The sequence below is a fragment of the Delphinus delphis genome, chromosome 3 (assembly GCF_949987515.2).
Source record: "Delphinus delphis chromosome 3, mDelDel1.2, whole genome shotgun sequence".
Classification (NCBI taxonomy): Eukaryota; Metazoa; Chordata; class Mammalia; order Artiodactyla; family Delphinidae; genus Delphinus; species Delphinus delphis.
The window spans coordinates 121,200,373-121,213,466 of NC_082685.1; the positions used below are offsets into that span (position 1 = coordinate 121,200,373).

The following is a 13,094-nucleotide window of genomic DNA, read 5'->3' on the forward strand; positions in this document are numbered from 1 at the left end:
AGCTCTGCTACCAATCCCGAAGCAGCGGCGCGGCCTGTTTGTCAGCGGCAGAGCAAGTTCCGGGATTGGCTGGGAGCAGAACCAATCAGAAATCAGCGCGCGCGAGTCCTCGGCCGCAGAGCCGCGTCTCCGGTAGGCTGAGACGAACTGAAGTCCGGGTCTCTGCGTGGTGGTAAGCGATGCGCCGGGGAGAGCGCCATAACAGTTGAAACTTGCTCCGGGGTTGGCAACTGCCAGGATATGGAGCTGCAGCCCCAGTGGTGGGACCCTTACCTCCGAGGAACTGAATACCTAACGTCTAGCCAGGCCTTGAGTCCCGTTCTTTTCCGGCTCTAGAATCCCACCTGTTAGGACAGAGAGACACAGGGGTGGGGAATTGAAAGAATTGGTTTATTTGCGGGCTTCCCTTCAGGTGCTCCAAACATGTCTTTTTTCCTGAGCTTCTTGTTTCTTTCACACAGTCTCTGAAGAAGGTAGTGAGCGCTTGTTACTGTGGGGCGTGGGGCGTAGGGGGTGGGGAGGGATGGGGCAGAAAACCAGTCATGGCTGGTAACCTAAGTGGCCCAGGCAGGACCATTCACCCTTCTGCCTTCATTCTGGTCTAGGTTTCCATCTCTTAATGGCTTTCTGGACTTAAACTCTCTTCTTTAAAAAAAACAAAAAAAAATTTTTTTATTGTGGTAAAAACACAAAATTTACCATTAAAAAAAATTGAGGGGCTTCCCTGGTGGCGCAGTGGTTGAGAGTCCGCCTGCCGATGCAGGGGACACGGGTTCGTGCCCCGGTCCGGGAAGATCCCACATGCCGCGGAGCGGCTGGGCCCGTGAGCCATGGCCGCTGAGCCTGCGCGTCTGGAGCCAGTGCTCCGCAACGGAAGAGGCCACAACAGTGAGAGGCCCGCGTACCGTAAAAGAAAAAAAAAAAATTGAGGTATAATTGGCATATGTTATATTAGTTTTAGGTGTACAGCATAATGATTCAATATTTGTATATATTGCGAAACGATCACCACAGTTAGTCTGGTTAACATCCATTACTATCCATAGTTACAGAATTGTTTTTTTCCCCCGTGGTGAGAAATTTTTATGTCTCCTCTCTTAGCAACTTGTAAATATGCAATACAGTATTATTAACTGTAGTCAACATGCTGTATATTATATTCCCATGACTTACTTATTTTACGTTCGTACCTTTCAACCCTCTTCACCCATTTGCCCCCACCCCTGCCATCTTTGGCAACCACCAATCTGTTCTCTGTATCTCTGAGCTTGGCTTTTTTTTTTTTTTTAGGTCCCCCATATAAGTGAGATCATGTGGTACGTCTTTCTCTGTCTGACTTATTTCACCTAGCATAACACCCCCAAGTTCCATCCATATTGTTGCAAGTGACAAGATTTCATTCCTTTTTATGGCTGGATAAAATTTACCTATCCATTTGTTATCTGTCTGTATTACACTTTCTTTATTCATCAGTTGATGGACGCTTAGGTTGTTTCCATATCTTGGCTATTGTAAATAATGCTGCAATGAACATGGGACTGCATGTTTCTTTTTGAATTAGTGTTTTTGTTTTCTTTGGATAAACACCCAGAAGTGGAACTGCTGGATCATATGGTAGTTCTATTTTTACCTTTTTGAAGAACCTTCATTAATTTCCCATAGTGGCCACACCAATTTACATTTTCACCAGCAGTGAACAGGGGATCCTCTATTTTTCCACATCCTGGCCAACACTTGTTTTTTCTTATCTTTTTGATAATTGCCGTTCTAACAGGTGTGAGGTGATATTTCATTGTGGTTTTGATTTGCATTTACTTGATGGTGTTGAGTACCTTTTCACATAACTGTTGGCCATCTGTATGTCTTCTTTGCAACAATGTCTGTTTAGATCTTTTCAGTTTTAAATAAGATTGCTTTTTGGTATTGAGTTGTATGAGTTCTTTATGCATTTTGGGTAGTAACCTCCTATCAGATATATGATTTGCAAATATTTTCTCACATTCATAGGTTGCCTTTTCATTTTCTTAATAGTTTCCTTTGCTGTGCAGAGGCTTTATAGTTTGATATAGTCCTACTTGTTTATTTTTGCTTTTCTTGCCATACCCCCAAAATCATTACCAAGACCGATGTCAAGGAGCTTACCACTTATGTTTTCTTCTAGAAGTCTTGCGGTTTTAAGTCTTACATTCAAGTCTTTTAACCATTTGGAGTTAATTTTTGTGTATGGTGTAAGACAGTGATCCAGTTTCATTCTGTCCAGTTTTCCCAACACCATTTATTGAGGAGACTGGCTTTTTCCCATCATATATTCTTGGCTCATTTGTCATAAATTATTTGACCATATATGTGTGGGCTTATTTCAAGTCTCTTTATTCTGTTTCATTGATCTATGTGTAAAATTTACAACCTTAATCTCTTCTGTTTTATCCAATAAATGTAACTTGTCAAATACCCTCCTTAAAACACTGCTTCCAAAAGCCTACTGAAAGCCTTCTGGTTGCCTATTTCAAACCAGATAAGTCTCTTCTTTACTTTTGCTTTGAGGTGGATCCCAGATACAGGGAAGTAACTGATAGGAAATACTTCTTAAAGTTTTTTTACCTAAATTTTAAAGGTTCCCATTATTTGACACGTCCTACCTTGCAAGTCTTGTTTCTTCTTTGTCTTCTGCTCTAATCAGACCAGTTTCTTTTGTGTCTCACAAATTTTACATGCTCATACTTGCCTCCAATCTTGTTTCTAATGCCTTGAGAGCATCTCCACAGCAAATCTAGCCTTAATCATTATCATTCTAGGGAGTTAGTACTGTGTACTGAGCACTGTACTAAGCCATTCGTTCTTACAGGTAGATTTCTTTGATCTCTTCTATTGTGAATTCTGAAAGCACTTGCAGTCTTTGTTGTATAATTTACCACATCATAGCACTTCTAACTACCTGAAATCGTATCAGGTATTTAGTTGTCCATTTGTTTATATTGTCTCTTTTCAGTGAAAATGTATGCTCCATGAGGACAGAGACTTTTTCACCTACACAGCTAGAGCCATAGTGTCTGACAAACAGCACACATTAAGATGATGTGTTGGATAAATGAATACAGCTTAGAATTACATGGGTATTTTCTGTTACTTGATTTCATGTGTATTACTCTTTTTCCAATGATAGTATGAGGTTCTTTAATTAGTATTAGGTCTTGGCATTAGATCTTTTAAGTTTGTATGCCATAGTATCCCTAAATATAGCACTATTGTTCTTTAGTAAATGATTCAAAATTGTAGTACCAACTGAGGATCTCAAAAGATTGACTTGTTGTCTTTACAGAAAGGTAGATTTAAGGATACAAATTGTGGGGAAAGGATAAATTTAAACCCTTAAGCGATTTTATTTGTATTCTAATGCTACATTGAGCTGCACATTCAGCTAACTTGTTGAATATCTATATACACATACATACACACACACAGACTTTCACATTTTGCATGCTGATAATGTATTTTATTGGTTAGTATTCTACAAAGTAGGGAAAGTTCAATTTGCACTTAATTTCTAAATTAAGGTATATTTAAAACAAATATTTATATAATGTTAGAATATTTTTAAGCATAAAAGTCAAAAATTGTTAATGACTGTTTATGGCTTTGTGAACTTAACTATATCTTTTGTGTGTAGCAAGGAAGATGTTTAGTGTAAACATTTTTGGATATGGCGTAAGTTATTTAACCAGCTTTATACTAGTTGACATTCAGTATTGGCTATTAACATTAATATTAATGTTAATAGCCAATACCGATATAGTTTTTTATATGCTAGGCACAGTTCTAAGAGCTTTACGTATATTAACTCATTTAATTGTCATAACAATCCTATAGAGTAATATTATCTTCATTTTACAGATAAGGAAACCAAGGCACAGATAGTTTAAGTGACTTGTCCAAGGTCATACAGCTTGTAAGTATTGAAGCCAGAATTTAATCCAAGACAGTCTGATTGAAGAGTTCACTCCCATAAAGTTTTTTTATAGATAATGTTGCAGTAAGCATACCTGTGTAGACTTATGCAAATGTATCTATCTGTAGGATTATTCCTAGGAGTAGAATTTCTGGGTCAAAAGATAAATGCATTTAAAATTTTGATGGATATTGCTAATTATCCTACAAAGGGATTGGTCTACAAACAGTGCATGCCTTTTGTTCTACACTCTTGCCAATATTGTTTTTTATTAATTTTTTCATTATTGCTAATCTGAATGAAAAATAACTTTTGTTTAATTTGCATTTTTATGACTTATGAGTAAGGATAAGTGCATTTTTCTATATTCAAAAGATAATTTTTTTAATTCCGCATTTGTGTTCTTTACTCATTTCTATTAGATTGTTTTTATTGTTTGCCTTTTTATTGCAAATACCATACAGATATGAAAAGCCCCACACAAAATAAATATAAAGTTTATAAATTGTTATAAGGCGAACACCTTTATCACCATGCAGATTAAGAAATAAAATTTTGATAATCACTTCGGAAGTCTCTCCACTTGACCCATCCGAGTCAGAGCTCCCCATCTCCTTTTATCTCCTTTCTCCCTCCCTCCAAAAGTATTGGGTTGGCCAAAAGATTTGTTTGGTTTTTTTCCCTACGATGGCCCTATAGTGCTTAGTTGTCTTTTGAAACAATTTTGTTAGATTGTATTGTGACAGCTGTCATATCTACGTGCATTTAAAAAAAAGCTTAACAAAATTGGTGAATTTTTGTGTAGCCATTTTAATATTGAAGATGGAAGAAAAAAAGCAACATTTTTGCATATCATGCTTTATTATTTCAAGAAAGGTAAAAACGCAACTGAAACACAGAAAAAGATTTGTGCAGTTTATGGAGAAGGTGATGTGACTGATTGAACATGTCAAAAGTGGTTTGTAAAGTTTCATGCTGGAGATTTCTCGCTGGACGATGTTTCACAGTCGGGTAGACCAGTTGAAGTTGATAGCAATGAAATTGAGACATTGAGAACAATCAACATCATGCCACGCAGGAGATAGATGACATACTCAAAATATCCAAATCAAGCGCTGAAAATAATTTGCACCAGCTTGGTTATGTTAATTGCTTTAATGTTTGGGTTCCACATAAGTTAAACGAAAAAAACCTTCTTGACCGTATTTCCCCATGTGATTCCCTACTTACACATAATGAAAACGTTCTGTTTTTAAAACAAATTGTGACAGGTGATGAAAAGTGGATACTGTACAAAATGTGGAACGGAAGAGATGGTGGGGCAAGCTAAATGAACCACCACCAACCACACCAAAGGCTGGTCTTCATCCAGAGAAGCTGATGTTGTGTATTTGGTGGGATTGGAAGGGAGTCCTCTATGATGAGCTCCTCCGGAAAACCAAACAATTAATTCCAGCAAGTACTGCTCCCAATTAGACCAACTGAAAGCAGCACTCAACAAAAAGTGTCCGGAATTAGTCAACAGAAAATGCATAACCTTCCATCAGGATAACACAAGACTGTATGTTTCTTTGATGACCAGGCAAAAACTGTTACAGCTTGGCTGGGAAGTTCAGATTCATCTGCCATATTCACCAGACATTGCACCTTCAAATTTCCATTTATTTCGGTCTTTACAAAATTCTCTTAATGGAGAAAATTTCAATTCCCTGGAAGACTGTAAAGGCACCTAGAACAGTTCTTTGCTCAAAAAGGTAAAAAGTTTTGGGAAGATGGAATTATGAAGTTGCCTGAAAAATGGCAGAAGGTAGTGGAACAAAAGGGTGAATATGTTGTTCAATAAAGTTCTTGGTAAAAGTGAAAAATGTGTCTTTTTTTTTCCTTAAAAACCAAAGGAACTTTTTGGCCAACCCAATAATTAATAGCCTGACTTTTATAGTGATCACTTTTTTAGTTTTCTTTTTTTTCTTTTATGATTGGTTGTTGGTTTTTTCTTATTAATTTGTGGGCATTCATTATTCATTAAGGAAATTAGGTCTTGGGTGCCAAGCATATACAAATTTCTTAAGTTTTGGGGTTTTAAATTTTAACTTTTTAATGATATTTTTGTCCATTTGGAATTTTAAAAATTTTATACAGTGATTTTACTTAGTTTTGTCTAGAAAGGCCTTTCCTAATCCAAGATCAAAAAAATGTTTTCTCCCTGTTCTTTTTTATGGTTTGGATTTTTTGAGGGATGGAGGAGTAGTATAAAGATTGAGACATATATCTAGGCTTATTTTTCCCCACAAATACTATGCATTTGTTAAAAAGAATGAGGGAGGTGTGTTTGGGCCAAAATATACCTGAAAAAAAAAAGCAGTGTATATCATAGGTTTGTAAATGTGTGACTCTAGAAAGGCTTTGTATTGTGTTCCATTGTTCAATTGCCTGTCTATGTGCTGATTGAACACTATCATAATTAGTATAGTTTTTAAATAAGTTTAACACGTGGTAAGGCAAGTCTTCCCATCTTAATCTTCATGAGTGTCTTGGCTGTTTTTGGTCATTTGTACGCCCATATGAATTAGAATTAGTTTGTCAAGTGCCACAAAAACACACAAAAACTCTTAGAATTTTGAAATAAGATTGAATAGATCAACTTGGGAGGAATTTACATCTTTACAAAATGGAGTCCTCCAATCTATGACATATCTATTTACGTTTTTAAAAGCTCTCTGTTGATAAGTCATATATTAAGCAATATAAAATTTAAGTTTCATATGAAAGAAGTATTTTGGGGGGGTGGGTTATTCTGGTTTGCATTTGGTGTTGTGGGATAGACATCCTCATTGTTTTTTATTGCTCTGTCCACCTCCTTAAAGTTACCCAACATTGAATCTTATGCCATCAGACTGTACCACCGATCATTTCTCCTTGCAGCAGTTATCTAGCAGGATTATGTCAAGTTCCTTCATTCCTTGATTTTTAGCTCCTCTCCTGCAATACTGTTGTAATACTGTCCCTCTCCTGCAATACTGTAATTCTTGGTGATTTTAATATCCATATAGATGATCTTTCAAATAACCTGGCCTCTCTTTTTCTTGACCTCCTTTTCTCCAGTGGTTATATTCTCCATCTTATCTTAGCTACTCACTCCTCTGGTCATACCTGAGAGACTTTGTCATTCTTTCACTTTGTCTCTGTCTTCACCTATGCTGTTACACTATAGAGGAAAACACACAACTATGTTCTACTTTCACTTTAAATTCATGACTACTAATCTCAAGTGGGCGTTTAATGTTATCTAGTAATCCTACTGTTTTACCCTCTTCCACTCTCTTATATATCTATTTTATACATTTTTTTTGTTCTTAAATCTCCAATGCTTTTTCCCCATCTTCATTTATAGCTGATGACTTTAGTTACCATTTCATTAATAAAAGAGAAGCAATCCAAGTAGAACTTGCACAAGCTCTTACCAACACATTTATTCACCTACCTGTCTGTATCTGTGCCCCTAATATTCTGCCTACCTTCCCATTAAAATAGATGAACTGTATGTATATCTATCTTAAGCCAACCCCTCTACTCGTGTATTAGATCTAATTCTTCTCTTTCCTCTCCTTTCTCTTCAGCATCAGCAATGTTTGCTTCTCTTACTGTATCATATAAAGATACTGTATTTCCTCCTAACTTAAAAAAGAAAGCAAAAAACTCCAACCCATATCTCACTACAGCTGGTACCTCACTTCTTCCCTTTAGAGAAAAAAATTCTTGAAAATGTTTTATATACTGGATATGTCCAATTCTTTTTACCTTCTATTCTCTCTTGAGTCTACTTCAGTCAGGCTTTCACTTCCACCATTCTCCTGAAACTACTTTTATGAAGGTTAACAATGACCTCCATTTTTGTTATTTACTTTAATGAAATTGTGTGACAAGTTACTCCAAAACTTATGTAATAGGAGTGGGGCAGGTGTGCAGCCATTGGGGCACGACTATTAGCATGGCGGTTAGAGGTCCTGCTCCAGCAATGGTCAGTCTTGCAGTGGTCCTCGCGGCAGAGAGTGCAGTATCAGGCGGACTGTGGGCTTCTCCCCAGACCCTCGGGCCTCAGGCTGGTGGGTGAGCTGGGGGGCCCAGGGACAGGCTAAGGGCTGTGTCCCATTGAGCTCCAGAGCCCTCGCCCTGGCCACCCACTGGCCAGGCCCAGGCCTTGAAGCAGCAGTGAACCTCTGCTCTATCCCTACCTCCTCGACCTAATGGTGGTGGCAGTCTCCATGGGTCACGGTCCGAGGAACCTGGTTTGGATGGCCTGAGGAGCCTGAGGGCGGGTTGGGTCCTGGGCGCCTTGCTCCCTCGGTGACGATGGCTGGGCAGGGTCTGGGGACCTGGCTCTGAGGGCGCCGCCAGCTGAGATCTGTCTTTTCAGCCAGGCCTGGGCACTGGCGGGAGGGCCCAGACTGGGTGCAGGATGGACGCTCCTGGACAGGATAACTGGCCTGCTCCTGGGCAGGATACACGCCCCCACACAGGGGGGCAGGATAACCCCCTTCTCTTAGCCAGGGCCTGGACCTTGGAGGGTGAAAGTTGAGCCTTGGGACCTTGCCCTCTCTTGCCAGAACAGAGAATAACGTTTGTTTTGTTGGAGGTTTATGGGAACATCGTGACCTGACCATGACCTGACCTCAAGAACAAAGGACCTGACTTGAAAAAGTTTGCAACAACTAACCATGCCCATCCCTCACCTTTCCTATAAAAGGGCTTTGCTGAAACTTTTCAGGGAGTTCCGGGTTTTTAAGGATGAGCCACCAGTCTCCTTGCATGGCCCCGTAATAAACCTTTCTCTGCTCCGAACTCTGACGTTTGGGTATTGTTTGGCCTCACTGTGTGTCTGGCACACAGACTTGCATTCATTAACAGAGATGTAAAACAACCATTTATTGTGCTCAGTGATTCTTGCATCAGGAGTTCAGACAGGACATAGCAGGGACAGCTTGTCTCTGCTCCACAATGTCTGGGTTCTTATCTAGAAGACTCAAAGCCTGGGGGCTGAATCATCAGAAAATTTGTTCACATGCGTGTCTGATGGTTGATGCTAGTTTTTGGCTGGGAACCACAGTGTTTCAGTGTGGGCTTCTCCAAATGGTCCCTTTATTTGTGCTAGTTTGGGCTTCCTTATAGCATGGCTGGGTTGCAAGTGTGAGTATTCTGAGAGAGAGAGACAGATGTAAGCCTTTTATGACTTAGTCTTGGTAGTCATGTGACATCACTTTCATTGTATTCTATTCATATAAGTAGTCAGAAAGGCATACTCAGGTTCAAGGGGGAGGGTAAAGAGGCTCTGCCTCTTGTTGGGGAGTGACAACCTGAAATATTGCTGACTATTTTTGGAAAATACAGTCCCTTAACCATATTGCCAAGTAAATTGTCAATTCTCTGTTTTTATCTTACTTGACCTATCACTAGTAGTTGATAGTTCATCACTCCTTCCTTGAACACTGATCTTGGAGTTCAGGATATCATACTCTTTTTTTCCTTTTACCTTATGCGTCACTCCTTCTCAGACTATTTAGGTCACTCCTTCTCAGACTATTTCCTCATCTCTTCAGTCTCTCCAGGTCTGGAACTCTTCTCATTTCTATCTGTACCCTCTTCCTTTTCTGATCTCACCTAGCCTCATGGCTTTAAATATCTGTATGGGGGTGACTCAAATTCTAGCTCGAAACTTTCCCATGAACTGTAAACATGTATATCCAGTTGCCTAAATAGCAGCTCCACTAATAGATACCTTAAATTTAGCACGTCCTGAACTGGATTCTTAATCAGCATCTCATGCCTTGCTGAATCTGTTTCTTCTATCATCTTCCCCATCTCAGTAACTGGCAACTCCATCTTTCCAATTGCTTAGGCCCAAACTTTTAAAATAATAATTGATTCATCTCTTTCTTTGACACTCTATAAACAGACTGCTAGGAAATCCTTTTGGCTCTATCTTGGAAATATATTTAGAATTGGACATTTTGTACTCTCTCAATATTATGCTGGTCCCCATCTTACTTGGATCATTGCAGTAACTTTCTAACTGGTTTTCCTACTTCTCTCCTTACTGGCTGTAGTTATCCAGAGTTATAATGTTAAAATACAATTCAAATCATGTCATCCCTCTGTTCAAAGCCCTCTAATCACTTAACATCCCAGCCTATATCGTTAAAATGACTTGCAAAGCCCACATGATCTCATCCTTATTATCTCTCTGACTTCATCTTGTATTCTCTGCCTTACTCTGCTCTAATCACCGTGGCTACTTTACTGCTTTAGGACACAGCAGTCATGTTCCTTCCCCAAGGCTTTTGTACTTATATTTCCCTCTGCCTGGAGCCTCTTTCCCTAAATATCCACAGGTCTTACTTCCTTGTTTCCTTCATGTTTTGGCTAAGTTGTCAACCTCTCATTGACCTTATATGACCACCTTACGTAAAATTACATTGCCCCTGTCTCAGCACTCCCTGTGTTTCTTCCTTGTCTTGCTTTTCTTCATTGTACTTACAAATTATTTGATATGCAACACTATATTTTTAAAATCTTTTTATTATAGCTTCTTTATATTTATTTTAATCTTTTTAGTTTATTCTGTTTTCCTCACCTAGAATGTAAGCTCCATGGTTGGAGGAATTTTTGCCTATTTTCTTCACTGTTACATCGTTAGCGCCTAGGTGAGTATCTGACAGGTAATGGGTATTCAACAAATATTATTAAATGACTATTTTTTATACTTTAGTTTTTCTCACAAGGCTAAGAAAATCACAAGGCACATGTCAGTGAATCAGCAACATCTAGATCCAGATAGTACTACAGATGTGGAAGATGTTACAGATGCTGAAGAAGAGCTTATTAAAAAATGTGAAGAAATGTGGAAAGATATGGAAGAAGTAAGTATCAAGACATGAAAGTGATATCCCAATTACTTACTATAAGATTGAATTCCATTTCAATAATAGACTTAGGAAAGAAATAATTATGCTGGATTCTGAAAGCCATTATATGATAAATACTTATATATTTTTTAGACCTATAAGCATTCATTTAAGAAACTTTATACTAGGTGAGCTGTAGAAAGAGAGAAAATTATGGCAGTCCCTACCCTGAAGAAGATTATCATCTAATGGAGGCAATAACAAATTATATTAGAAGTGTGGTGGTAAAGTTCAAAGACTATACTTAGGAGGAGTACTAAGCCTAGACTGAAGGGGCCAAAGATAGCTTTCTAGAAGAGGAAATAACTGAGTTCATTTCTAAAGAATAAATAGGAGTTAGCCTGTGAAAGTGGAAGAGGTATACAAAGCAGAAAGAACAAAATATATAAATGTTGGGAGAGTTTAGAGAACTCTAAGTAGAATAGTATGACATGTAAATTAGGAGAAGAAGGATATGTAGAGTGAGACTGGAGAGGTAATTAGGGGCAACACATGAAGGATTTTGTTGAATGTATATTATGGGGAATGATTAAAGGATTATAGACATGAAGTGACCTGATGAGAGATCTTGATTGAGAAAATAACTGGTGGTTTTGAAGAAGATGGAATGCAGAAGAGTGAGACTATACAAAGAAAGAATATTTAGGAGTCTCTAGTAGTAGTCCTGTAAGACGTACTGAAGCCTAAGTCTTGTCATTGCAAATAGAAAAATGGATTCAAGAGATGCTAAGAAGTTTGGACCAAAAGGACCTGGAGGTTAATTGTTGTGAAATGGGGAGGGGGAATTACAGATAGTTTCAGGTTCCTGGTTTGGGCTATTGAGTGGTTGGTGAGGTTATTTCCCAAGATAGAGAATATAAAGGGGGAGAACACATACTTATGGAGTTTGAGTGAAAATATGAATTAATTTAGAAAACGTTGTGTTTGAAGCGTATGTACATTTTCTGAGTTACTGGGGTAGAATCACTTCTGGTGCACTATAGTATGCTGGTAAAAATTTGTTTTACTTAAAATAGTGTAATGTATAATATAGGCCACAAACATTTTTTTACATCCTATTCTTCCCAGTAAGGTTTCAGATCAAGGCAGGTTAGTGGGGTTTTTTTCTTTTAAAAAAATTTTTTTTTAACATATATCCTTGGTACTCTGTATTATTACTGTATTTTCAAGATAATTTGTATTGCTTTGGAAATTTTTTCGATATAGAAATTTGAATTAAAAAAACTGAAATTTTTTTTGATGGAAAAATACTGCGCCTAGAAATAAGCACAAATAAAATTTTAATTGCCCATATTTTTACTCAGATATAATCACTATTAACAATTATGGATTTTTTTTAATGGCATAGTAACAATGTCTCCTGATGGCTTTATTTTCTTATGATCTTAACTATCTTCTTACCTCTTTTGTTATCTTTCTGTAATGTTTTCCCCCTTGTTCTTTTATTTCCCATTTTTCCATTATCTCGTTTCTAATTCACCCTAGCTATTAATTTTTGTTTTTGTTTTTCTTATGCTCATCTTTTCATTCTGTGTTGAGTTAAGCATCCACTTTTACTTTTTTTTTTTTTTTTTTTTTTTTTTTTGCGGTACGCGGGCCTCTCACTGTTGTGGCCTCTCCCGTTGTGGAGCACAGGCTCCGGACGCGCAGGCTCAGCGGCCATGGCTCACGGGCCCAGCCGCTCCGCGGCATGTGGGATCCTCCCGGACCGGGGCACGAACCCGTGTCCCCTGCATCAGCAGGCGGACTCCCAACCACTGTGCCACCAGGGAAGCCCCACTTTTACTTTTGATCTGTTCACTTTGGGTCCTATTTGGCTGCCTTCCTGATCCTCTTGCTTAGGAAGTAAAGAATTTAAACAAACTCTTCTCATATATCAGATATTTGTATATTGTTTTAGAGGAATATTACATTGGTATAAAAGGACAAGGAAAAGGAATTGTTTGTGGTGTATAGTGTGTGACTTGTTTTTCTTTACTTTTTAAATCAAGTGTCAGAACAAATTATCGCTTGTTGGAACTGAGACACTCACTGATTCAAATGCTCAGGTATGATTCTTTTTGTTCTTCCGAAAAGTAGGTAAGTGGAATTTATTGTTTTAGATAAGAAGTGTGTCATCTATATTTATGCCAAGTATAATAGCTTTGTTAATACCTGTATGCTTAATGATTTGGAAAATTTTCTACTCT

The 13,094-nt window shown here is 38.1% G+C and overlaps 1 protein-coding gene across 2 annotated transcripts in view; it reads left to right on the top strand.

Moving 5' to 3' along the window:
- The first annotated feature begins 122 nt into the window (after positions 1 to 122).
- Positions 123 to 13,094, top strand: part of CENPK (centromere protein K) — a 40,226-nt gene continuing 27,254 nt past the window's right edge. Inside the window, exons 1-4 of one of the 2 annotated variants that reach the window (XM_060007022.1) lie at positions 123 to 172; positions 3,892 to 3,946; positions 10,710 to 10,860; positions 12,897 to 12,953. In XM_060007022.1, coding sequence (XP_059863005.1) covers positions 10,744 to 10,860; positions 12,897 to 12,953 — 174 coding nt within the window. In that variant the 5' untranslated portion in view covers positions 123 to 172; positions 3,892 to 3,946; positions 10,710 to 10,743. Of the gene's footprint in view, positions 173 to 3,891; positions 3,947 to 10,578; positions 10,645 to 10,709; positions 10,861 to 12,896; positions 12,954 to 13,094 lie in introns of those variants that run through there. The other variant, XM_060007023.1, reaches the window with a different exon arrangement.